Raw genomic sequence first — 27,472 nt, 5'->3', positions numbered from 1 at the left:
ATAAAGCCTTTATATTCCTGTACATCACTACCTATTTTTAGCAGTGTAGTTTCTGTGAGTGAATAAATGAGTCATATTGGCCTGAACATTTTGCAGTGACTTGTATGTTATTTTTTTCAATATTGGGAGGAGAACCTTAAAAGTTTTGTTGTTGGTTTGTTGTTGGTTCTTTTCATTCGTTTATTGAATTTTCTTTAGTGGTTGGTGTTGAAAAGTCATTGTTGTCTTTGGCAAGCAGAGTATGTGGGACCTTGTGAATTTTCTTTTGTGGACTGTAATGGGACATTAGGAAAAGGCTCTTCTCTGAGAAGGTGGTCAGTCACTAGCACAGGCTTCCCATGGAAGTGGTCAGGGGACTGAACTTGTCTGAGTTCAAGGGGCATCTTGATGATACTTACCTATATGGGTTAGTTTTAGGCAGTCCTGTGAGAAATGAACATTTTGGCTTGATGATCCTTATGGGTCCCTTCCAACTTGTGATATTTGAAGATCCAGGAGGAAGCAAAGGGGTCATAGGAGTGCTCAGACCCTTCAAAACTGAAGTGGTCTTCTCCAAAGAACTCTACTCCCAAGGCTTTGGGGAATTCACAGAAATTTGGGAATTGTGAGATGCTAAACTAAATAAAATTGTGTTCAAAAGTAAGCAGTGACAACAACTTGCAGAGATGTCTCTTTTCAAAAGAAATGAGCTTCTTTCTATGCTGCAGCATAGATGTAAACTCAGTCCCTGCATGTAGCTGACCTCTGTTTCTTTACCTGGTCCTTAAAAAGTGCATGTGAAAACAGAATTTCATCTCTGAATTTGTCGATGGAGGAGGTATCCTGTTCCTCCTGCATCAGTGTTGCTGCAGTTGTTAGCTGTTAATTTGAAATTGAAGTGTTTACAATGACTGAGTCAAGATTTGCCAAATGTGGATGATCCAGTTTTGGAACTGGAAAGAATGATTAAAGTAGTATTGGCATTTAATGTAGATAGTATTTAATAAGCATGGGACTCTTGATTAAGCAATTACCTTTATTTTTATTTTTTTAATGACTATCAACATCTGAATGATTTTTCTTTCCTGATCGGTGTTTCCCCTGCAACTATCCTTCAACAAGGGTGGTGTTGGCAGTATTAGAGGTTTTTAGGAATTGTACAGAAATGGGTCATGCAATTAAGAAATGATAGTGAATCTTATTTGCAATGAACACCTGAAGACCTATTGCAGTGCTGCTTTGGTGGGGATGAGTGAAGTACCCAAGTACTGATTGTGGTCAGAGTGCTTGTGGGAGATCAGCTTGTGTTGGAACATACTGGCTAAGTTTTCAGTTCAGAGGTGAGAGGCTTTTAATCTCAGGCAAGGATGGGTGTTGACACTTGATTTAGGGTTTAGGAGCTGCTAGCGAATTATGGGTGTCCTAGTCTCGGGCATTACTGTGAATAAACTTGACTCATATTTTGGAAGGAGGTAGGCGACTTGGGGAAAGGTGAGGAATTGCATGTGGTAGTTCATTGCTTCTCTTGACTTTTATTTGGTGGGGGGCGTAAAAGACCAGCACAAGTATTTGCCTGTAGATTCTTTGTAGTGGTTTAATTATATTGCAGGCATGTGGGGCGGGGAGGAGAGGGTGAAAACGTAGAGCAGCTGATCCATTCTGGATCATAAGAGACAAAACTGTTCCTAAAGATGAGTGGCCTGTGTTCTCTGTTTTCTTGTGGCGTCTTATTTTTATGTAAGCAGCAGTGTAGGAGGAGTGTGTTGAATAGGTGAGAACCGAGTTGCGTAGCCGGTGAATTGTGAGAGCTGCCGAGTTCTCTCCCACACAGCTAAAATGTGATTAATAGAAGGCTTGCATAACTTGAGCCACTGCAGAGGGGGGAAATCAGATTGAATGTGTGTGGCTGTTTTGCAAGGTATGGTTGGCTAAGAAAAGTGTAAAGGGCTAGCTGAGCCTGGGCTGGGTTGGGCTGGGACAGGAGGAGTGTAGCGAGGGTTAGAGGTGTCTCCAGCCTGGAAGGTCCTCCCCTCCAGGAAGAAACGACTTGAAAATCAGTGAGCAAGTAAAAAAACCTTAAAATCTTTAAAATCTTATGGGGGAGACAGAGTAGAAGAAAAGGGAAGAAAGAAGTGCATTGCTTTGTTGTCCTCAGTCACATTTTGCTTGCATAGCTTGAATACCATGATTAGCCAGGTGTTTTTGAGAGTCCTTTAATCCCTTGGTGACAAGGAGCCTCTTCCTATAAAGCAAACCCCAGGAATCTGTCTCACCTATGGTTGAGAAAGATCAGGGCTTGGTAAGGACAGACCTGCCCTTTGTTAAGGAGCCAAGAGGAGAGTCAACTCCCTTTCACATCTGCTTCACCTTGTCTCCTCCAGTCTCCTGTGGCAAAGCCCAAAATTCGTTTCCGATGTAATCGGTCGCAGCAAATAACTGGTATAATGTGAATTGTGGTTTCCAAGGTTCTGTTTAAGAAAATACAGCTACTTCCAGCTGCAGACTCAATTACGTAGTCACTCTTGGGCCTGCCTTGCTAATCTCTTTTTACACTCACCTGTCCCACCCAGTTTTTGTGGAGCAACCACTTAAACAGATCGCAGCATGTGAGCCATGGCTGGAAGCACCTTTTCATAATGGGTGTCTTTATTTTCCTGAGAATATCTTCCTCAGATTCTTCGAGGGTGACCCATACTGTAATTATTTCCCTGCAATCCTGGATGTAGAGTCCAGTCTCCCTTTAGGTAATATTCTGAAATTATACCTACAAATTGTAAGGCTGAGAAAAAGTATACCAGAAATGCTTTCTTTTTTATTCCAAATTTGTTGACCACTGTCAGTGAAACCAGTAAAATACTAGGTCTTCCTTTAAGTATCACTGGTTGGATTTTGTTGTGGGACAGAATAATTACTTGTTGCCACAGATTATAGGAAGCATGAACGTAACTCTCAAAACTGAAACATGAGTTTCAAATGACGCTATTTATTATTATTGTTGCTATTATTATTATTATTATTACTGTTATTGTTGTTATTATTGTGCTTTCCCTCAAAATCATAAAGCTTTGTAGTAAGCTGAGGCTAATTTTTATATGTATTAGAAACTGCCCTGTGAGCAGAAAACAGGAGATGCTCGAGGTCTGATAATTTGCCAAAACATAGTACTTGCATAGATTCCTCTAGCAAATATATCTGAATTTCTTTCAAGATATGGATGGGAAAAGAGTTCCCTGGTGCTGCATGGTAATTTTTTCCACTCTTCCCTAGGCTTTACGAGATCTCTTATCCTAGTGTGCTGTGGGTGGAGGGGTGGTGCTTTCCAGGGGTCAGACGCTGGTGTTAAGCAGCCTGCCTGTCCAGGCTGCCAAAGGATGTGGTCCAAGGAACGCCTGGAAGCCAGCTCATGAAATGGCCTGTTTACCTGGAAGCTACTTCCTGTGCTATGGAAAAAAAGGAAACCTAGGAATGTACTTTCATAGGAGCAAGAATAACTGGTACTAAGGAGCTTTGTATACCTTCTGACTTTTTTTTTTTTTTTTTTTCCCCTCCTCTATACCCCCATCACAGCAGTTTACCCGTGCTGATAAGTGAAAGACACAAATAGGCAAAACAGGAATGTTTTTAAGGTTTAACAGGCCGTAGAACAATAGACCCAGGGAAGTCCATCTATTGGACTCTGCAGATTGGGCCGTGTCTCTCCCTTGTTTAGCCAGATCAGAGTTTCTGGAGGGAACAAGGAGAATCCTGTGGCCAAAGGGTGTCAGAGCAGATGGTCGTAATGGTCTCTTCTGATTTCAAATCTTAACAATTCTCACACACACCAGTTGCTGTGTTCTAAATCGTGTAGGAGGGTGCTTTCTGATAGAATGGGAGCATGAAATCAGGCAGGAATGGGGTGTGTAGAAGCTGTTGCCTGCGGTGGAAGAGTGCCTGTTGCAGGCAAAAAAAAAAAAAAAAAAAAAAAAAAAAAAAAAAAACACCTCAGTGGGAAGTAGCTCTCCTCTGCAGAGATTGAATGGAGGAAATGTCTGCTGCCCCAGGCTGAGGAAATCCTCATTCTTCCACTGACTTTTAGGAATATCAGGGCATTGAGGAGAAAGTTCAGTTTGTTGTAGTAGCTGAAGGGGATAGGTTTTGTCCAAACTTGATTCCAGGGCTAAACTATTTGCGTTATTTTTGGCTGTAACTGCAGAGGGCTGGTGGGATGGGAGGAAAATGAAATTTAAAGTTTCATTATTCTTGGCCCATGTTTAGTGTCTAGTGAGTGTTCCTGAAAGTCCAAGTGACTGCTTCAAAGACACCTGGAGAAAGACTGGGGTTTTTGTGTGCTGAGCAGGACTGCAGGTGTGTGAGAGCAGTTCTGTGATGATACGCAGAACAGTTTCCTGCTCTGTGAAATTTTGTTCACCTATCATACAGTGCTTGAGATGCCTAGCTGGCACTTAGTGGTCTGTCTAATATGGCTCTTGCAATTGCTGGGAAACCTAGCAAAGCACTCTAGACAAGATCATGTGCTGCAAGCTGTAGAATGGGAGGATACTCTACAGAAATGAAAATTTGTTAGGGACAAGGGAAGAAAGGAGAGCTGGATCTTTGGTTGGGTTTGGGATGGGTTTGACAGACACCAGAGTACAAGAGTATGAGAGAATGCTTTAGAAAGGTGAGCTACATGTTGTCTGGGTAGGCTTCTGGTTGAAATTCAGTCTGAGAGGGGACTTAGATGTTTGCAAAATTTTTTGAAAATATTTATTTATTTATTTATTTCTCTTTATTAAGTGATAGGATTAAGTTTATATACATCTGAATGGCTGTTTAAGCACCAGCTTGCAAAGGGATACAATGATAAAGATGAAATCTGTTTTTGAAAGTGTGATATCCTGTTACTGCTCTATGGTAGTGTGAGGCTTCTCTTCTAAAATATGCAAGTGTGTTGGGTTTTTTTCCCCCCCTTTATTTAAAAACAAAAGGACCTCTCAAGTATTAATATTGAGTGAGATAGGCAGACGAAAATGGAAATATGTAAAGTGTGTTTATGGAGAAAGTTGAAAAAAGGAGCTCCAGAGCCACTACTCAGTAATCTGGATTGCATCTCTGTGATATTGTATGCATGCACTGAGACATCTTGTTTCATGTTTGTTTTCTGGAAGGTAAGGCACTTAGGTTGCAAAAATAAATACTGGATAGAGTTGAAGTTAACTTAATTGAATTTTTAATTATCAAAAAGTCTGGAAAAAAATAAACACCAATAAGAATAAAATGTTTGTTGTGTGATGTTTTCCTAATTCATTACGCAGCGAGTGTGGTTTGTTTTATTTTTTGTAAAAAGCCCTACATCTGTTTTGCAGGAGAAACTGTGGAAGGTCTTCGGGAGAGCGATTATCTTCTGATTCATTCGTGTCGGCAGTGGACAACAATTACAGCTCACAGTCTGGAGGAGGGTCACTACGTCATAGGGCCAAAGATAGAAATCCCTGTACATTATGCAGGTAAAGCTATTGTTGACCTGAAATGCAAATTCAAAAATAATGAATTGCCTACCACTTATACTGATCACTGTATTTGAGAGAGTGAAGCAAGCTAAGCCTCTCATGCCATTTTCTATGAGTTACCTTTTAGTAATGTTACAGAGCAAGAGATACTGGCTTGCTCACAGGGCTGCTAAATAGATGTATTTCATTGAGCAGCACATTGGCAGAACACGTAGCTGTGCAGAGAAATTGGTTTCAATTTGAGCATAATGAGTTGCCAGCACTTCTCATGTGTGAATGTGGAGACACAAGTGTGAAAGTTTGAAATTGCCTTGAAAGGTTTGGTCAAAGATGGAATAGATTTTACATTCAGGCTGGAGGGGATTTTCTGATATTTCGATGTTAAACACCAGGGACTCTTCATAATAATACTGTAGTTTTAAACTAATGCTCCTCAGTAGTGCCTTGTCTTTGCCTTCTTGGGTGATAGAGAAATACTGTTGTTCCAAGTAGCTATGATCCAACTAATCCATATTTATTTTATGATTTCAAATTATTTTTACTTTCCTGGGAAATAATTTTTAATACTTTTTTTCCTGCTGTTTAATGCTCTTATTCACAAGCTGAACAGAACAATACAATCTGAGTGGGAAGTCCTTATCTTACAGCAGTAGACACAAAACTTTTAAAAGCTGGAAAGTGTGAACTGAAAGAGCCATGGCTACAAAATAAAGATGTGGGCTTAGTTTTAATTAGTCTTCTGTATAACCAGTTATCAATTGAATAATGTACTTGCCTCTGCTGCAATCTCCTTTAAAGCACTGTGCACTGAGTGTGTGCTGAGTTGGACAAGGCCTGGCTGAATTGTTTTGTGTCAGTCACACCAGTGCTGCAGCTGCAGTGATGCACCCTATTTCCATGATGAGAATTACACCGCTTGCCTTCTTAGGTACTGTTTTTCCTTGGAGTTCACTGCTGGAACATTTATTTTTCTAAGATACTTTCAAAAGCTTTGGTATGATGGCAAATAGTGTCTTAATGTATGCAGCTTTAAAACTCTCTGAAGTTGACTTTCTTAGCATAAACTTTTTCTAGTGCTTATGCTTAGTAATGTGGGTTTTTGGGGTTTTTTTTGACACCTCCTGACTGCATAAGATCCAGTGGTGTGGACAGATAAACACTTCACTTCCTTTGAACTGAATGCCATGTTTTAAAATCCTTACACTGATTCCTGGAAGAAGGAGAATGGAAAATAAAATGGTTATTGGCATGAAAGAAGATCTTAAGGGGTTTACTGAAGGCTTGGTTTGGTTCATTATTTTTAGAGTTAACAAAGATATGCTAAGCGAGGTTTCCTGACTCTTTGTTTACATTCATTCATATCTGAAATTTACACAGACACCAGTGTGTGTAAATGGAAAAAAAATCAAAGTCTATCGAGATACTGTAAAAGTGTCAATGTGCTTTTCTTCCTGGCTTGTGTTAATGCAGGAAAAGAGGGTGAGTTTAGTTAGCAGAATACATTTTGCTGTCAAAGAAAGTTCCCTGCCACAAAACCCTCACTAATGAGATGAGAATACCTGAAAGTTCAGAAGCTTCCACCTGGTGCGGGCACTTATTGAACACATGATGAGCTCCAGTGTTGCCAAAAGAATTTCACAAAACTGGTCTGTGCTAACTTGTAGAACCAGAGCATGTCTGAAGGGCTTGCCTTCATGAAAGGGGAGATGAATCTATGCATGTGAAGGTTTAGTTAGTGAAGCGCTGCAGTTTGGATGCTAACATCTAAGTGTTAGCTATTAGAGGTGTCTTCCATACCCTAAAGATTAACTTATGCTGCTGTGGAGTACCACACAGAGGTCTGTGAGCTAACAGAGTGCTTTCAGTGCTGCCCAGTGCAGTCCCTCAGGTTCACTGCTCTTGGGATCCAGAGCTCCCCGCTGGAGAGGCCAGGTTTAACGGAGCCAGCTTGCTGGGCTGGGTGCTGACCTGGATTATAGGACTGGTTTTTGCATGATTAAACTTTAAACTTCTGTCAGCTAAGGTGTACTGCCTACCAGAATGACCCTTAGAGATGGAACATAAGAGTTCATTGAAATTACTTTCTAGGTTTGTTTTTGCTTTAATAGAATACCTTTTCATGGTTTTTTAACCCTAGAAGAATTTCAGTGTCACAAATTACAGCATGATTTTGGTTGTAATAGTTGAGCAGGAAGAGACACTGAAGCTGTAATCTCAGGAAAATAAAATCAGTTTAAGTACCACAAAGTCATCACTCATATATATATATATAAATATGAGCATAAAGTAAATCTTATTTTGCTACTTGTTAAATCAGGTTTTGATGCACTTATTAAACAATACAATAAAACAAATACAAAGCAAATGCAATAAGGCCTTACTAAAGATGGGCAATGCTGTATTTTACATTTAAGTGAAACTTTATTACTGGAACTTGAGTTGTGCAGTCTTGCTGGTGGTGCTTTCCCTTCTATGAAAGTGCTACCGTGGTTGTTACTTTTGGTGGTGGCAGACATGGTAATTTTTGCTGTTAAAGGTCATATATGACAGCTGTTCGTGTAACCATTCTCTCTTGAATATTCTCTCCAGTCTGCTTCTCTTTAGAGTAAAAATAAAAGTTAACGTAGCATCAAGTTAAATTTTTATGTAATTAAAGCCAAATAACTAATGTGTTTCTGGCACTTGAAACAACAGGAGTCTTCACATGCATATAGAATGGAGAGCATATCAAAATTCATGTCCTGATAGTGCCCCTGTCTTGATGTGAAAGAATGGGTTTCACAAGAATCCAAGGTAAACCATCACAGCAGATGGACATTCCTTTGGTGTTGTTTGCTTTCTTCAGGTACACAATTCACTCTTAATCCTTACAGAAAGGTCTTATCAGTTTTCTGTCTGAACTAGTTTTGTTTTATTCCTGGTACTCTGATATCCTTAATTTCTACTCTAAAAGGAAGTGTGTGTTACCAATACCCTCCAGCTGATGTTAAATATTACTGTTACATTTTGCTTAGGCAGCATGGTAACCTTTGCTTTCATAAATGTCTCCCCTGGTAGCCTCTGGAAAATACTGGTCTATGATCTCAATTTGGAAAGATACAGGACACGTTGCTGCCTTGCAGAATTACTTTTTTCTGTGCTACTGCTTGCCGAGAAGGATACTTTTCATTCTTCTGCAGAAGTTCTGCATAGGAAGATGTATCCCAAGGATATGCTGGTGACCACATGTCAGATGTATTCTGTGATAACTGAGAGGCACTGAAGACACTCTCTCAGGGTTTTAACACTCTAGCCCTCGGGTGTTTTCTGATTCTTTTTGCATTACCTCGCAGGACTCTGCAGCTCAAAACTATCAAAAGTGTTTCTGAGGATTCATCAGCTCAAGCCGCAGAGGTGTTCTGCTCTGACTGTAAATGGCTTGGGCTCAGTCTGTTGTAAATGCCTGTGCTACGTGGCCACAGTTGTTTATGTGTGCAGACTATTGATGTGAAAGTGGATGATCAAGTTGGATGTGGTTGCTTAAAACCTGCTGCACAGGAAGAGTGGCACAGAAGGCTGTGGAGTGTGTGCATACCCCCACCTACACATCACAGTCTTTTCTTTCAAAGGCCATGCTACTGTTGGTGAGTGCATGCAATGAAATAAAAGTACTTTGGGATGAGTTGACAGCATCTAGATAATTTTGCCCCAGATACTTACTCCCACGTTTAATCAAATCATAACAGGACTTCTAATGTTGAGGTTTTTTAGGGCCTTATTTCTCTTGTTGCAACTGGTGGTTCATTTTCTCAACTAGTTGGGGGGTTTTCCCATTCTGAGAGGAAAGCTGTTCCTTTGAGATGATGTTTAAAATAAAAGACAAACACGCAAATATAAAAATCCTTTTCTTTTTCTGTAGTCTTCTACTCAGTTTCGCCCAGACTTTGGAGGGAATGCCTCTTAAGTCTCTGCTGCCCTCTGTGTGCACACAGCAGTCAACTAATAACAAAAATGCTTCTATAAAGATACTAGAAAGTAACACCCTACTCCAGGGTGTGCCACACTGTAACACATCCAGGATGTTGAAAATACTCCTGTGAACTCACATCTCCCTGCCTCAGAGTGAAGGTGTGCAATTGCTAATACAGAGTAATCACTGGTGCCCTGCTCTCGTTGCTTGCCTAAGTGTGCTGATAGCTTTCTTAATGCCTTTTAAATGAGGAAATATAAAACCTTGTCATGTGAACCTTCCCCAGGTGGGGTGTTGGATGGGAATGAGTCAGAAGGCCCTTCTCTGGTGTTAGAAGTGGTGTGCAACAAACACACCAAGAAACCTGTTTCTACTGGTCCGATTTGTTAATCACGGTGCGGTGCCTGATGGGGCCGCTCCTCGCCGTGTCCTGCTGACACAGAGCAAGACGCTCTCTGCAGGCCTCTTGTGAACTTGCCTTGGCAAAAGGAGAGCAGGACAGCTCCCTGAGATTTGGCAACATGCAGCTGCAGGAGTTTCTCTCTCAGGTCCAAAGGCATGGCTCCCTCCAAGGCATAGTTTGGCCATTCCTCTAGGCTTATTGCTATCCACTCTGGAAGAGCCATCCCTTGGGCACTGAGGGAGGAGAGCATGGTGTGAGTCAGGCATCCCCCAGTTGTCTTGAGATGATGACAGTGACAGCAGCTGCTGTTCCTTATTAGCCACTCTGAACCTGCTTCTTCCTGGTTTGGAAGGTCTGGAAGAGCTCAGATTTTTCCTTCAGTGATGCTGAGCACTCATAGATGTTTGTAGTATGTTGGGTCTTCTGTAAGTTTGCTGTAGTGCTCTCTCCCTGGCCCTGGGGAGAAGAGCAAACATTAGACTGGCACACATCCTTTGCTTGTTGGCATTATGGTATCTGCTGCCAGCTTGTGTTACTTTGGGGACAGAGCCTGCTTAAGTTCAGTTCAGACTCTCCACTCCCTTGGATGCAATTTAATGCTGCCTGCTGATCATGGAAGGTGGTGCTGGACAAAGAGTGCTTTGTCCAGTGCTTTGTCTCCCTGGGTGGTGCCAGGGAAAGCTATGCCTGTTCTTCTAAGTGAGTAGAGCAGCACAGCTCTGATGGGGTAATTTTAAGTTCAAAGAGCTAGGTAAGATCTAAGGCAGGGAGGGACACTGCCTTAGAGAGAGAACTGAGTAGAGAACTCAGGTGAGTCCTTTCCAGCCAACAGGCACACCACTCCCTGATATGAAATGTTTTGCACTTTAGTTTGTGTTTTGCTTTGAACGTGACCTGGCACCAAGATATCACATAGTTCTCCTGAGGCTTTTGTGCTCTGCAGCTGAATATCACTTTCTGGAGAGCAGGGCCCAAATGCAGTGCTCCTGAGAGAGGCAGGCTGCCATATGTATGTGGGCTGGTAAATGATTAATGAATGGATATCCTCAGAAGAAAAACAAGAAAACAACCTACCCACACATTTAATCCCCCCACTTCTCAAGTTTTGGTTTGTTTTTTCTTTTTTTTTTTTTTTTCTTGACAAGGGTTGTGCATCTAAAAGTAGTCAGAGGTTTGAAAACTTTTCACAAATGCTTCTAATAAAAGCAAGCATTGCATATTGATTTGTTAAAAAAATATAGATATTGATCTAATACTGATATCCAACTATGACAAAGACTCTCTAACAGTTTGAAGTTAGTGTATGTTTATTACGATACCAGGGCAGCATGCAGGATAGCTCCTAAATACACATGCGCAATTTACAGATGCTCACAGGGTCTTTTTATGTACAAAAGTGTTGAATACCCAAAACACAAATGCATATTCATAACTCTGGTCCATCCCCTTCCCTGCTTCGTATGGTAATTAGGCAAAAAACAATTAAGCATGCGTAGTTTGTTCTTTGAAATGGGTTGGTGGTCCTTCTTATGGGGTGGGGTCTCAAAATGATAAAGTAAGATAGGTCTTCCTCGCTTTGACTTTTTAACCTTTTAGTGTTGGTGACACCTGGATCTTGTTTTCTCAAGACTATCTGATTTATGATCACATTGTGTTCTTGGAGTCTATTGATTAAGTTAACAGGTCTCCTGATTTATTAGTTCCTTAAATCTGACTTACGTTAAAAAAAGAGAAGTTTACCTCAACAATGTCTAGTTAGTAAAGGGAAGTCTACGTCAGCAATATCTAGTTTAACTGAAGTCCTTAATTCTTCAAAATTAATATCTCAATATAACCTTCAAGCTTTTAAAAGAGAACTAGGACTTCAGTAGTTTTGAATACTTGACTGTGTGAAGTGTCTTGAGAACAGCAACTTTTCTCTCCCCATAAACATGTAGAAGAAAGTGTATTTGGTATTCATTTAAAAGTCTAATTGTAAAGTAGTGCCTGAATATTGCAGAGAGAGAGAGGGCATTCATCATATTGAACAGCTTTTGCCTCTTCGTCTGTGAGATCAGTAATGTCTGTAACTCTTGTAATTGCTCGTATAGCATCATCATGTGCTTTTCTGGAAATGTTTATGCTTTAAAATACGTTTATTGACTTGATTTTAGTTTATTGCTACCTCATTTTCCCCACAAAGACTTCGTTTGTTTTAGTCTAGGCAATCACAGCTTTGTAACCTGGAAATTCTTCATATTCCTGACTTCTCAAACCTGTCACCTTGAAAAACTGGATGAACTCTTCTCATATCCAAGCAAATATCCATATTCCTCTTCTTTTTTTTTTTTTTTTTTCCTCAGAGTTACCTTCAAGTTGTCAGACTTTCCCATGGTCTTGTCTGTTATTTCATATTCTGTGCCCATTTAAATTTTCGCAAACACTTCTCCATTGATCTACAGTGCAATATCAAATTGCAGAATCAAAATGCAGTCAATGAGATTGCTGGCAAAAATTGCTTATTTCTTTTGCATCTCTGGGTGCACTTGTTCTTCCTGTTCTTTGATCTCCCTCTATTAGCCAGTCTGGTGAAGCAGCAGCTTTTTTTACCTAATTTTAATGAAATATTCCCCTTCTCTTAGATCACCTTTGGACAATCTTATCTACTTCACATTTTGTTTTATAACTGCTATGGAAAGTACAGATATGTCTTCTTTCTTTCCTTTCCCTTTTTATTTTTTCTTTCTTTTTTTCTTATTTTTTTCCCTCCCTGTTCTTTTAGAGTCACGTGCTGACAGCTTCCCAAAATGGAAGCTATGGATCAGCAGTACCTTTTCAGAGTGGAGGAATGATTCAAATTTAGTATGAAGTGAAACAATGCGGTGCAATTCTTCATCAGGTTGAATGGCTGGGAATCTTTCACTTTTGACCTCATCTCTCTGGACCCAGCCAAACTGTTTTTGCTGTCTCTAGTTTCCCTGAAGTTACCATCCTCATAAGTTAAAATCAGGAGACTGTGAAACTGTTTTTTTCTTTGTGTGTATACAACCTTATGTCTGTGAGAGATTCCTGATATCCCCTACAGAGCTTGTAGAATTTGCTTGATGTTCAGTTTCGTATGTGGATTTATTAAAGTTTGCATCCAGCTTTTTAATGATACCACAGACAAAACTCTTTTAGTTCCAATTTACCTTTCAGATATTTCAGATGGGCCAGACAGCAAAACTGGAACTGCTGTAAGAATCTGCAGCCCTCAAAGACTGTTGCTCTTTGATGTAATGAGAAAAGTAGGATTAGTTCACAGGGTACTAACATTTCAAACAGTGGAGGAGACGTCTGATTGTGTCCCAGAAGTTCGTGGAAAGAAAATACTTGCATTTTCTCTCTTGCTTTCTAACCCGGAGTAAGAGTCTGTGGTTTGTAGACACCAGCTCTACTATAAAATATGCTTGGTTTCATGGGATTCGCTTGATGCCTTAAGCACAAAGGGACTAAAAACTTGTGATGACAGAGATATTTTTCAATCCTATTACAGTGAGGTGCTAGGTGGGAAGAGGTGTATGCTTTTAGATACACCAATTTTGATCTCTTGCTCTCCTCTGCTTTGACATAAGCACAAGTATAATCTTACTCTTGTATTAAAAGAAAAACCCTAAGATTTGCCTCAGCATTTAACTTTGTGTTTTATTTGTGAGAAGGATAGTAGGAGGAGAGAGGGAGAATTTGCAGCTTTTACAACTGGGGACTCCTAGTATCACATGTTCCTCTCAGACTTCCACAGTTCTTGGCTGTTACTCAAAGTCTGCAAACTTGAAAGTTGTTGAAATTCAGCTGTGACCTTACAAGCATTTTCTGTAAGGTGGTGGTGGGGTTTTTCGTTTCAATTTGTTTGCTTGTTTCAGATCTCCAGGGGCAGCAAAAAAGCCAATTGGAGTTGCATCAATTAGGAAAAAGTTCTAGAGGCTCATACAAAAGAAATTAACTGAGGAGGATGACTTTTTGAAAGATTGCAATTGAGGGAAGGGTAGAATAGCAGCCAGGAAGCTGGTTCCCAGAAGACTGGGAGATGGCCTGAATCACACAGGATTTGCTTGGCACTGCTTGAATTACTTTGCCTTAGCTTTTGGCTGGTACAGTGCAGGGGCTGGGCTTATTTGCATGATGCTGGAGAGACTTAAGTGCTTGGGAGAGGGTCTTAAAAGCTGCCTGGGAAGCACTGGGAAGCTGAGAGAAAAAGGCTGATCCCCGCTGGGAATCTGAGGTGCATTCAGCGCTGCACTCAAGGTTCTGGTCTGATCCTGCATTTCTATTGATTTGAAGCTATCCCAAGCACTAGCTACAAGGAATTTGGAAATGTGGCTCCTGAGTTCTCAAGAGACAGCTATTCTTCTCTTTGCTGGGGTCTAACTTCAGAATCCAAAAGGCACGAGTTATATGAACACTGCAGCCTCCTCAGGTGGTGAGCTCCTGCCAGCAAGGCTGGGGCAAGGAAACTGTGCCTGTTTCTAGGCACTGGGCAAGGCATGAATAAAGTGGGAAGCTGCTTCACCTCTTGACTACCCTGACAGGCCTATAGAAAGCCATACAGTTAAAAGTCTTTTAGGATGGTAAAGAAGCTCAAGAAGGGTTTCTTAGTCTATATTCTGTAATTGCAATCTGGATCTTCACACCAGTTTTCCTAAAGTATGAATTTTACAGTTTTAACGCCACCCGTCTGGCCTTGGCGTTATCCCTTAATGAGGTAATTCCCAAATAAAGAGAAGGGAGTTGTAAAGGCTATGTTTAATCAGTTAAAAAAAAAGCTTTCCCTTCTGTGCAAACTTGGGGGAAGAATTTTTATTAAATTCTGGGAAATGGTATATTTTGAGTTGATGGTTCATATGGGCAGTGATGCCTTTTATTAATCTCTTACACAACACTACATGAATTTTTATACAGAGTACCAGGTGCAGAAGAAAGCAAACACATGTGACTTCTAAGAATGGAGCAGTCACCAATGCAGCTATCCCATGACTCTTACCTGGATCACAGTTCAGGCTAGTAGTGGATGAAGACTCTTGCAAAGAAGTACAATCCTTAATGTTTGGGGAATTTGGTAATGGGCTACCACACATTTCTTTTCATTTGGTTGTTTCTTCTGCTTTTGGTTTTGCATTGTTTCAAGTCAATCCCCATTTTTTCTTCTCTGAAGACTTGTTTCATGGACTAAATCTGCATGGGAATTTGTGAGGGAAGAAATTGCCATGAGCTTTCTATAATTAGTCTGTGAAATCTTTTTCAGACAGACTGTCCCTTTTCCTTCTGGGGGCTGGAGGGGGAACTGTTACAACTGAGCTAAGATGACAAACAAGCAAAGCAAAAAAATTATTAATGTCTTTCCCTTCTGTAAACACAGAACACAGCTGGCAGGAATGTAGAGCAGGAATTTTTATAGGTCATGTGTGTTTAGAGAGGGAGCTGCAGAGAAATCTTGTCTCACAGGATGATGTCATCCTGTGCATTTTTGGATGCCCAAACAGATGATTTTCTTTTTTTCCTGCTGGAGCCAGTATTTGCTGCTGAAAACAACTGATAGGAAGTGTGGTAGGAATTCTTCAGTCAGCATCCTCCCTATGGAAACAGGCACACTTCACGTCTGGGAACAGGAGCTGGTCACGCCAGTGCTGCCAATTAAAGCAGCTGACATCATTGGTGTCCTAAGCTCTGACTGAACTACTGTACCAATTGGTGCCAACAGGAAAATAAAACCGTGCTATTTAAGTCATGTATAACTGTTTACATGGAGAATGTAATTTGTGTGTTTAATTTAGCCTGTGATCCAAGGCAGTGATTCTGCTGTGTCAGGGAAAGGCACTTCTGTGAGCTTTGAAAGTCAAAGAAGTGGAAAAACTGGCATTTTCCTCTGTCGTAGACTGTTGAACAGAGATTTTCTGTTCTCAGTTGGCAGAGATGAACTTGTTTCAGTGGCAGAGCTGGGGAGGAAGTTATTAACATTAATAGCAAAGGTGACCATTATTACCTGCATAGGAAGAACATGGGCATTTAACTTCTTGCTCTGAAGGACCTGTGCAACAGAGAGAAACTGAAAGCCTGTACTTACTTTTTGCAGCTTTATGTACGGGCATGAAGCTCTGTCTTCATTCATCCCCTTTAATGCAGGTGAGCCTCAACTCTTCTGTTGAACCCAAGTGTACAGTTTGACTCCAAAGCTGGGTGGAGCAGGGGCAAAGAAGGAAATCAATTGTCTGTTTTAAGAGGGCTTTCATAAATGTCCTCAAAGGAGTAACGCCAGGCTGCTGAGCCACCTGTCACAAAATCTACAACACTGACAGATGCTGCTGTCGTCTTGGATGGTTGATAGCCTATGCAGAGTAAGAAAGACCTTTTAAATCAATGTGTTAAGGTTATGTTTTGCAGGGGAGGCACCTTGACATCACGCTCTTTAAATATTTGTCAGCAGTTCAACCTTTCCGGTTCATCTCACATGAATTCTGTATTGCAGTGGACTGGGAATAGCCAGCCAAAGCTGGCTGGCTGCATTTGAGTGGCTGAAATAATTCAGCCTGGCTGCATCTGTTTTTTGTTGCCTTGTTTCAAGGCACTCACCTGATCCTTCTTTTGCTGTGTGGGAACCAGCTCATCATGTGAAAGGTCCCATTTTTGTTATGATGGCTGCACATGTTCTCAGAAAGGAAGAGGGATGTGTGAGTAGGATGCAAGATCCCTCCTGAAGGTCTTCATCAAAATGATGGGAAGTGCATTTGTTGTGTTCTGCCAGAATAATTGATTTGTGTGTTTCATTTAATTTTTTCAACAATTTATAACCTTTTGAGGATAGGCAAGTGTGAAGTGTGTGTCTGTGGAGGAGAAAGTGTTCAGCAAAAAGTACTGACTGAGGAAAGCTGTCTCTTATAAAATGCTGCATGGGCCTCTGTATTTCCAGACTCAAAAAGTAAAGTCACTGTAGGCCAAGGGGGATCACTGTGAAGCTTGATGGGAAAATGAAATGGGTGTGATAGATCAGCAGGGTGACTTGAATAATCCAGTTCTTTAGCTACTATGTCTCTGCTAAATTAATTACTAGGGCTCAAAATATGTGGGAGAGCCAAGATACTGGCTACACAAATGGCATTGCCAAAAATAGAAGAAAAACAAAGCAGTGCTGCATTCGATTCTTGGACCTGAGTTGAGAGATTCTTACAAATGTGGCTTAGAAACCCAGAACCACCTGCTGGGAAGGATGTGTCCCTCAGAGCCAGTGTAGGAGAAGCATATCCTGGGGTGTGTCATGAGAAATGCTCTGAATAGGAATGAAGTTGCTGTATGGTACTAAATCAGCCTTAGACCTTGCTAGACACTGTGGGGCTTTGGATGGGGGAAATGGGCAGTTCTTGTAACTGTTCATGGTATCAGATTTTTTTCAATGCAGTGCTGTTGAACCATTCAAGAGCAGAGTTGCTATAGAAACATAACATGTGAATTTAGACAAACTTTCTAAATAAAATCAACAGAAAACCTGAATTTGAGTTCAGACTGGCAGTATCTTAATACAGCATGTAAATAGAAGAGAGAGTGACATTTATAATAAGATCTAGTACGCATATGTTCCTATCTGAAAAACTGCTTTATCTGAGCCTAAAGACACCCTGAGATGGACTCAAAATCCTTACAGTTGGGGTAGGTCGGTGGTTCTCCTTTTTTTCAATTTGATTGCTGCTGTCTGACCACTGTCCCACTTCAGGAAGTCTGTGGGTTTCCTGTGTGTCTAATGGTGTGTCAGTACACACACTGTCAAAGGCACACAAAGGTGTCAAAGGATCTGGTGGCTCTAGTGAATCCAAAGGTCTGCAAGAGCTGTTCTAGGTAGATGGCTGGCACCAGATGTGCTTGTGCTGGCTTTTGTCATCCTGCTGGCTATGGGAGTGTTTGGGCAGTAGTAGGGGAGGGAGAGGAGTGAGGGGGAAGTAGGGGGTGGTAGCAGCAGCATTGTGGGTCACGGTGGATGGCAGCAGAAGGAAGAGATGGAGGCACAAAGGCTCCCCACTGGAAGGCTGGAAAACAGCAGCCTTGCACGGATGAGGCATTCTGCCAACCCTGCTTTGGGATTGGGGCTCCCCTGTCAAACTGGTAACTTGCTCTTAGCACCGAGGTAGCTCTTGATACTCTGCTTAGGAAAATTTCTGGTGCCATTTTAGCAAGAAGTTGCTTTGTTAATCTGCATTTCTGCTTAAAATTCTAATGACTAGAAATAGTCTGTCTAGAAGAAAGAGACATATGGCAAGCAAATGGCCTTTTTTAATGAGCCTCCCACTCAGCAGTTGGCTGCTCATCCAGTTTGTGTGTGGCACAGTCTTAGAGCAGCATCTTCTTGCCAGATTAAAAAAAAAAAAAAAATCCTGCAACTTTTTGGTGAATTTCCTTTCAGGAAGCGCAGTGGGAAACATCATAATGGAAGTACTAGAGAGAGAGAAAATTTCACTGTACCTTCTGCAACAATTTGTTACCAAAGCCATAAGAAAGTATTCCAGAACCTGGTTTAGAAAACTGGAAAGCACACAGTTCTTTACCTCTCAGTGGTAGCTGGGTACCATATATACTTTTTTAGAGGCTGTAAAATTTTCAATGATAAATTAAACAAAGTAACATAATGTCTGACTTCTGAAAGTAACAGTAGTCTGAAAGGCTGTAGTAAATGATTGCAGCTGGTCTATAAAGTCCTATTAAAATCAATTTCAATAAATACTGTTCAGAAAATACTGTATTTAGTAGCCAATAGTGGGTTTGGAGGATTGATGGGGACCATTGTTTCTAAACCGTGGGTGCCACCAGTATGGGAGCATAAAATTTATGATGATCAGTCTCTGCTGCTGGTAATGGCTGTGTGACTGGTCTAAGAGAAATTCATTGCCAAGGTGTAGCTGTGTAAGGATTCATGCAAGTAAAAACAAAAACCTACTTATGCCCAGCTTCCTCATTCAGCCTTATAGATTTCAGATGAACTTGTGGCAAGGTCAGGCTGTCCTTCAACATTTAACCTGCTGAAGAATATTCTGTGCCGTGGCACTGACTTTTAACATTGACTCTGACGTTTAGTGTTTGATCTCATGTTGGAATTAGCTTGTGTGAGGCAAAGGGAGAATACCTCGTGCTCCATCATCTTGTCTGCTAACCTCTTCTGAAGTTCTGCCTCACCTCTTGGGCAGTAGTGCTGCTTTTCCTTCTTGCTGTGACTTCTAACACTTTTCCCGGCCACTCAGTGTTGGCTTTGAAAGTGCAAAGTACTTTGCTACCCTCCGTGTGCATTTGGGCTCCCCAGCCCTCAGCTGAAGAGTTAGGGCTGCTTGTGCCCTCCTTTATCTTGAGCACTGCCACTACATGGGTGGATCCTCTGTAGGAAAGAGGCTGGTTAAGTACTTCTACAAGAAAAAAAAATAGAAATGTGTTTCAGACCTGTTTCAGTAGGACTGCCTGAAAAAAAAAGAATGGGAGATACTGGAGTTCGCTGGGGTGGTAGCAGCAGCAGTGTGCACCTAACCCTTCACCTGGTGCTATTTACTTTGTCTTTAGCTGCCGTGACTAAAATCCTTGTGGCTCTTTCTAGAAGAGAAAAGGAAGCTATTAGCAGCAATGACTGTGTTCATCCGGCTCTTTTGATAACATATGAACTCGTAATTACAACTCAAAATAACTTCTCCCAGTCCATCCCTTGGCTGTGCAGTTGTTATCTAAGCAGCCTGGGAACAGAGCAGTGCTGCTGGCCTCAGGCACTGCCAGCTCTGGTGTCTGACAGACTGGTTTGAAATCTGGGGAAGAGCTTTTCAGCTGGCCAGCACAGTCTGGGTGTTGGAGGTCTTTTTGTAGACTGTTAATATCCAGTCCTGCAGGCTTTCTTCCAACTGTGTGTGTCTAGCAGGGACTCTTGGGAAGCTCTCCCTCTCCAGGCCTTGCCTGGACACGTGCCAGCTGAGTGTGAACATAGGAACCTTTTCTGTGTCACATTGCTGGTGACCAATTATAGCAGCACAATATGGAGGGGGGGAGAGCAGAGGCATCTGATCCTCTCTATTTGCCAAGTCGTATTATCATAGCAAGGTGTGAGTAATAGCCTTTCTCTCTTTATATATATATATGTGTGTGTATATATATATGTGTGTGTATAATATATATATATACACACATATATATATTATATATATATACACATATATATGCCCCAATATCAGATCTCACTTTGATTTGATTTTCATTGTATCTGTATACCCAAAGGCAGACTACTCCCAGATACTTCTTCTTTGTGTGTAAGCAGTAAAAATCATTCAGTGTGGGTGGGTTGAACTTTTTTTGGGGGGAGGGGGTTGAAATGTAAATATATTTTAAGGAAAGTATGCTCTTACAGGCAAATAACTAGAAAAGCAATGTAGCAAAATTGCCTACCTAATTTTACCAATGTGGCTGAGCAAAACTATGTTCTTTGGTGTTGGGATGCTCATGGGGGATTTCATTTTTTTATTAATCTGTGTTTTCCATTGTAAAGAATAAAGGGTGTGTACACTCCTATAGCATGGTGAGTTAAACAGGTAAGACCTGCTGACTGTACAGTAAGTAGTTGACAGTTTCCTGTCTAGGAATGAACTCATAAGGTGTCTAGCTTATTTCCATTGTCTTAAATTAATCTGTAAAAAGGTAAAGAAAATTTAGTGAAACTCAAAATCAGGCTTTTGCACTTCCATCTCTGGTTCTCCAAAATTGGCCTTAAGAATTCTTTCATGTGCAGTTTTCAACAATACTACAGTACTTTAATATATTTCAGTATTTCATTTAGCTTCAGGTGTCTAATGTCACAAATTTTAAGAACGCAGAATAAAATTAACTGATATGTTTGAGGGAGATGGAGAAAGAAGTATGTGATGCAGTGAAGGTCCTCTATGACATGTTGCCACAACTTGTATACATCTGAATGGGTGAGCAAGGAAACTGGTATTTCCATTAGAAAGTTTCTGCAAAAGAAGTTTGAAGTCCAAACTTTCCATTTTGGAAAAAGCTCTTAAGGGAGTGGGGAAGGAAGGTTAAATCCTAGAATTAGAAACTTAGTGCTTAAGGGCTATGAAAATTAAACTTCTCTTCCTCAAGTTTTGAAAATCAAGCTACAATATGAATGCTTCTGAGAGGGTTGCTCTGCCCAAATCATTAGCAGAGGTCTCAGCTGCCCTGCTTGATACAAGGCTACTTTTTCAGGGCAAGAGCATTTTCAGCCTGTTGTGATCATAAGCTGTTCTGATGGATTGGAGTTGTACTGTGTGTAGACAGAGACCCTCACTTCAAAGGGCCTGTGTCATAGAAGCCATATGTGTGATTTAGGTGCTTATTTCTAGTGATTGCATTGTGTGTGGTGATGATGAGTATTGATTGTTTTCCACAGTTGCTGGTCTGGTCATAGTGATGCTTAGATGCATTTATAAAATAAAGTGGAGGAGAAAATAAGCATTACTGCCTGGGGTCTCCCCTTAAGCACCAGTAAGCCCTGCTCTTCCAAATCTGAATCAAAAGTTTCAGCTATTGGATTTTGAAAGGCAGCACTTGAGTAATACTTGATCTTGTTCATAATTTAGTTGGATCAGTTTAAAACATACTCTTTGTCAAGGCTTAGTTGTTTATAAAGCTCAAAACCTTGTTTGGATAGCTATTTGGAAAACTAAAATGGGAGACCTGGTTGGTAAGCATTTGCCCAAGGCTTCAGTATCATTGACTTCAAAAGAAATCAACAATAGAAACCATTTGGGCTGGTTTTGGCAGATGGAGCTTTTTGTTTCTTGCTTTCCTCAGTTGGAGGGATGATCTTGGGAACAGAGACTGAATACTTTGACTAGCATTGTTATAAATATTAGTCTCCCTTGCAGGAATTCTCAGTACTAAACAAATAAACAAAACTGTTTTAAAGTTTTGTTCTTACATGTGAGAAACCACTAAAATGAATACAGACACCCTCTTACCTATGTCCTCAGACAGTTTCTCTGAAATAGATTTAAAAATAACTTTGTACGTTGTTTTTTTACATTTAGGCTCTGCTTGTGGTACAGCCACAAGTCCATGTTGTTGTGTGCTACAGCATGTCATATCATGGCTTCTTAGGCCAGATAAATTTTGCAAGTTAGTTATGCTTAAAATTAACAAATGCTATAATTCTGAAATTTGTCTTGAGTGATCAGTTTTGTTATTCTAGGGCTTAGTACCCTCATCAGGTAATTCTTCAAGACAAGATCAAGTATTGTCTTCATTTGAAATGCTCATCAAGTTGTTTCCCTTGGTAATTCATCACTGGAGGAAAAATTCTTCATTTTTCTTCATCTTCAAGAAGGAAGTGGCTGTGACACATGGGTGATGTTAGAACTTTTGGGTCATGTTTGGAGTAAGTGGAAAAGCAAATAGCATCAGGGAAGGATAAGATGAAGCTCTTCACTGGCCTCTCTGGAAAACTTTTGTGGATGTATGTAACATTTCCTTAGTTTGACCCATTGATTTCTTTTTTTAGCTGTCTCTTTTTTCAAGATGGTGATAAAAGTCCCAGTAATTTCAACGGAAGCAGAGCTGGATTACTAATGAGGGCTCTTGAGAAGAGCCTAATTCTGAGTATTTGGAAATGCTTGCATTCTCTCTCTGGTATTCTGCTCATACTGCTGTGGTTCAAAAAGTGAGAAATATAAGGAAGCAATGTGGGTGGCTTTTGATTATTTGAGTGCAGTGCCCTGGATCTGTGGGTTCACCTCAGTGAGAGGAGATGGAGGCTACAGATGACAAGGTTTCCAAATCTCACTTAGGGACAACTCAGGTTCAAAAGTCTTTTGCCTTAGACAATGAAGCTTGATCCAGTGGCAATAAAAGAGCATCTGTCTATATACAGTAGTAAATGATAGCAGTATCAGTTTAATGCCCAGAGATGAATGGAGATAGTGCAGATAAGAGGGTGCATATATTTGTTTAGCTGATTTCATATGAAATGTAGTTCATATGTAATGGCAGCAGCAACAAAAACGATTCCACATTAAATTTAGATTGGTTGTAATATCAGCCACAAAATGTGTCCTTACAAACTCAGAGCACGTTAGTAAAATTACTGATTTTAAATGCACTGAATTAGTCACTCCCAATCATCACAGCAATGGATTTATGTGTGTTACATTTTGGGAGCACGGGTTAGTTTCTTTACTCTTGCCTACTGTGACTCAGAAACATAGAGGAGTGAACAGTATAAATGTGGTTTCCACTGAAAAGAGCAGGTGCAAGGTACAAAGGATTTGTATTATTTAATGAGAACACCTCTTCTTGAAGAGTTGGACTGCAGACTCTTTGAACCATATCCAATCAAACATTTGGAAACTGATGCCTTCAACTGTTGTTTCCTCTCTCTTTCATTCCAGTGGATAAAATTGCAAACATTAGAACTAGCTGGTAGAGGTTAATTCTGTATAACTTTTTAGTTTGAAAAATAACAAGATCAAACAAACAAAAAAAAGAAAAACCACAAACCCCCAAAAAACAGAACCTACACATCCGAACTGGAACTGTAGTAATCAAATCTCTTTGTTTTTATGGCCATGTACATTCATAAGATATTTCATCATAAATAGAATGTATACCATGCAGAAATCAGTAACACAGTAAATGTAAAACCCCACAGTACTGTTTTCATTGATGTCTTTCAGTCCGCTGCTAGATGTTTTCTTTCTTCCTTTTCTACATAGGAGTTAGCACTTATGATTTGTGGAGACCTATTCACTTCAGTATTTAACTATTCCAGAAGGTCTGACTAATAGAGATGACAGAATTTTGTCTGTGAACAGTTACAGAAGAAAGTTCAGGCCAACATGGAAATCAAACTTTGGGTGTCGACACCAGTATTCTTTCAAATAGTGTAAACAACCAGACAGATTATTCTTAGCAATGATTTACAAACCCACCAGAGATTTGATTGCATCCAGATTATAATGCAACATTTCTCTCTGAGCTGCAAAGTTAGTTATTTTGTCAGTAGAGGTTGTTAGATTACCACTATTTTATTTTTTTTCCTGTCATTTTGTGCCCGTGTGTGGTATCACCTTAATGTTTTTGGCTGCTGAACAGTCTCACAGTAACTAAAGCAAAATCAAAGTAAACATGTGAAGCACAGCTTAGAGACTGCTAAACTCGTGTAGAGATTTGGTAAATTCCCCCAAGTGAAAAAAGCATTTTTTCTGTGCCTGGCAAATTCTTTTCCTGGAATCTTTCCCCTCATGTTATCAGGCTGATTTAACTTATTTATTTATTTACTTTTTTTTTTTTTTTTTTTCTCTGCAGATGTACTGGCTCCAGGCATTGGCCGCTAACCCGAGTTATATTTATGGAGTTGATGTTTGTATTGTATTGATTGTGCTATTCCTAAATATAGCAAAGTCACTTTTAGACTGTTCTCTCCCTCCCTTGTTTTGCAGCCATTCAGAGATATGTGTTCATCTGTTAAGCACCACTGTCCTGCAAGTCCAATACCTTGGCATTTAAGTTTTGAGTAAAAGCTTTGGGATCTTGAGATCTGTGAAAAGGAATAGTGGAAAAAATATCTTTATGCTTTTTGACTATAAGAAATTTGTAATGATATTTTTGAATAGCTGTTGACTGAGAGTAGATTTTGGGCCCTTTAAAAATCCCTAAACATTCCCTTATTTCATTGTGCAGTTAGCAAGATCAACATATTATTTGACAAAAGCCATTATTAATTTCCTAAAAAGTTACTGTAACTATATGGCCTTAAGGGGTGCTTTGTGTTAGAGTAAGTCCTTCTCAGGTCCAGAATGGTGGCGTTCTGTGTTCTTTAAGTTCTGTAAACCTTCCAGTAAGAGGCTACTTATTGTTGTGGTCTTGCAAGGACAAGACAGTGAGGCTATTCCCATGGTTCTTTGTGAGATGAACTGCATTCTTGGCTGTTGAAAGTCATGTTTCTGAGGCATCTCAACGTTTAGGCCCTGCCAGGAGAAAAGGAAAACTTCCCAGTTGAAACAGGAAGGTGGATGAGACTGAAGATCCACAGGATGGACACATAGCAAGAAAGTGTTATAACCCATGTCTAGATAAACTGCTCCTCTTAGATGAGACACTCTGTATTTTTATTTACCAGATGCTACAGGCTGAGGTGATGGAAAATGAAGGGGAATTCCTGGCTCTGGGCTGAAGTATTTGTGTGGGCTTGTGTAATAGAGATCCAGAATTAAGAATAGTAACTGAACTGGCCTGATCCTGACCAGAGACCAGCTTTGAAAGTACTTGGTCTCTGGCTAGAAAGGAATATTTGTGAGAACAGTTGCAATTTGGCACTGAGTTTTGCAGTGTATTCGTGAACACAGATGCAAAACTAGAAGAGCATCATGTAATTCCAATGGAAAATATCTCTCCAACCACTTCAGAAGCAGCAGCAGGAGCTTTTGGTTACATAGCACTGGATCCTAAATCTGTTCACGTGTCCCAGCTGTGCCTCAGCTCTGGAGTTGTCCTCCACTGGCTCTGCAGAGGTGCCCCACTGCTGGCATGTGGCCCGTGGGGGCCAAGGGGGACACTGCTGCAACACAGCAAAGGGGAACACCTGCTACAAGCTCCTTGCATGCTATTTCTGTTTGGTAAACAGAATGTAAAGCGCTAGAGGAAGTAGTAAAGACAATAATTTATAATCTTCCAAGTTCATGATGTAATCAGGACTCTTGCAAGAAGAGATTTTGTAACCATCTTTCCTGTTTTAGTAGTATTATCTTGTATTGCAAAACTCTTCCTATTATCAGATCAGTTTGTAGGTATGTTTATTCTTAGGGGCTGGGACTTCTCTTTCATCCATGAATTGAACTGTTAATGTCTGGTGTGTTTACGTTACACCCATTTGCCATTTTTGAGTTCTTGCAAGACTGCAGTCTGCAGTTTAACATTCTTCACTGACCATGTAGTATTAGAACTTTCTTGAGTCTGATTTGTATGACCTTTCAAAAGAACAGGCAACGTAGTTCAGTTAGTTGGAGTATGGTGCTAATAACACCAAGGTTATGGATTTGATTCCTGGATGAGCCATTCACTTAAGAGTTGGACTTGACGATCCTTGTGGGTCTCTTTCAACTCAAAATATCCTGTGATTTGTGAATCTGTACAGCGCATTTCCTCTAGAAATGCTTAATACCATTGCCTTTTCTAGTCCTTTCTTCGTCCTGCTGAGACTAACTGGTAAAAATCCCTTTGTATGATCTGTATCTTGACTGCTTACACATAAATGTGGATTTGACAAAGCAGTTGTTAACCTGCCGTATCTCTAACATACTGACAAAGGTTTTAAGCAGGACTGAAATTAAGCTAACAAGGGCTTAAATTATATAACTAAAGGATGTGAATGCAAATTTGTCAAGTGTTGCAGCCCTGATGTCTAAATAGACCTCTAAAAAAACCAATTGCTACTTTGTTGCCAAGATTTTCTTGGGGAGTTGCTTTTGTTTCTGTTTCTTTCACAGAGGTGAAAAAGGTGCTTGCGCTTAGGTTTTTTTCCCCTCATCTTGAAAGGCAATACATCCAGAAGTACAAATGTGTACTTCTATCAACTTGTTTTCAAAAATGTAGCATTTAAAAAAATTCTTTGTGCTGCACATTGTAGGCGCCCAGAAAAAATGCTACTGTAACTTCAGAAACTTCTTACTTGAGCTGAGCTGTGACTGGTCTTAAGCTGTATTTAGTGGATACTTAGAAATTAAAATAATACTTGCACAAGCTGGTCAGAACACGGGGCTGTGTTTTTATTCCATGCTTTGTATTTGCATGCTAACACAGTAGCAAGAAACGTGTTTCCAGGTGTTTGTACATGTGTGTGTGAACACAGTAACATCCATGATCAATCACCGGACTACAGCTCATTTTCTTACACCTAATTCTTTTCTGAGGAAAAGCGAGTATCTGTATGACGTATTCAATTTCAAACTCGGTTTAACCAGTTAGAGAGCTTGACAGTCCTTTATTATTTCTCTCTGTAGAGCAGCTGTAATACCTGGAGCACCATTCAGATACATAGGCAAATCATCTTCCTGGTGGGAAACTTTCTTCCTGCTAAAGGCAAGTAACAGAGGAGAGGTCAAGAGGAGATGGCAGCAGAGTATATACGTTCAGGGTATATGCAGGCAACTCTTTAGAGCTGTATGGATATTCTTGAAATGGCTGTATGACTTTTTTTTTTTTTTTTTTTTTTTTTTTAATCTGGCAACCTCTTCCTCAACTGAGTGATGTTTCCTGCCTCCCTTTCTTGGTAGGGAGCCTGCATGTTCTGCCAGAAAGCAGCTGTCACTTGACACAATCTGTTCTGTGCTCCGGCGTAGGCTGGCTGCTCAAAGGGGAGCTCTGTTGATTCTTACACATTAGGAGATTAGAGAGTGACTTCAGCCTCCCTTGGTTATTAGGGCTTAAAGACCAGCTGCAGAGGAAAATATTTGGAGCCTGTTTCACTAGCTTTCTGCAGTGAAGTGTGGCAGGGTTATGTGTTGAAGGAGAGAGGGGTGTGCTATTCTGACATCTAGTCTGACATCTACAGATGCTTTAAGTGTACCATGGTAGATGTGGAGAAGGGACAGAAGGTGTGAGATTAAGAGTTTATGAAGTGGGATTTTTGGTTTTGTTTTTTGCAGGGAT

At 40.4% G+C, this 27,472-nt stretch overlaps 1 protein-coding gene across 1 annotated transcript in view; it reads left to right on the top strand.

The window, feature by feature from the left end:
• GAREM1 (GRB2 associated regulator of MAPK1 subtype 1) overlaps positions 1-27,472 on the top strand; it is a 102,478-nt gene that overhangs the window by 17,513 nt on the left and 57,493 nt on the right. The window contains exon 2 of the mRNA XM_066330495.1: positions 5,325-5,465. Coding sequence (XP_066186592.1) covers positions 5,325-5,465 — 141 coding nt within the window. The remainder of the gene's footprint in view (positions 1-5,324; positions 5,466-27,472) is intronic.

This window comes from Sylvia atricapilla, chromosome 1 (genome assembly GCF_009819655.1).
Source record: "Sylvia atricapilla isolate bSylAtr1 chromosome 1, bSylAtr1.pri, whole genome shotgun sequence".
Lineage (NCBI taxonomy): Eukaryota > Metazoa > Chordata > Aves > Passeriformes > Sylviidae > Sylvia > Sylvia atricapilla.
The sequence above is the reverse complement of the archived record's forward strand: the minus strand, read 5'-3'. Positions and strand labels throughout refer to the sequence as shown.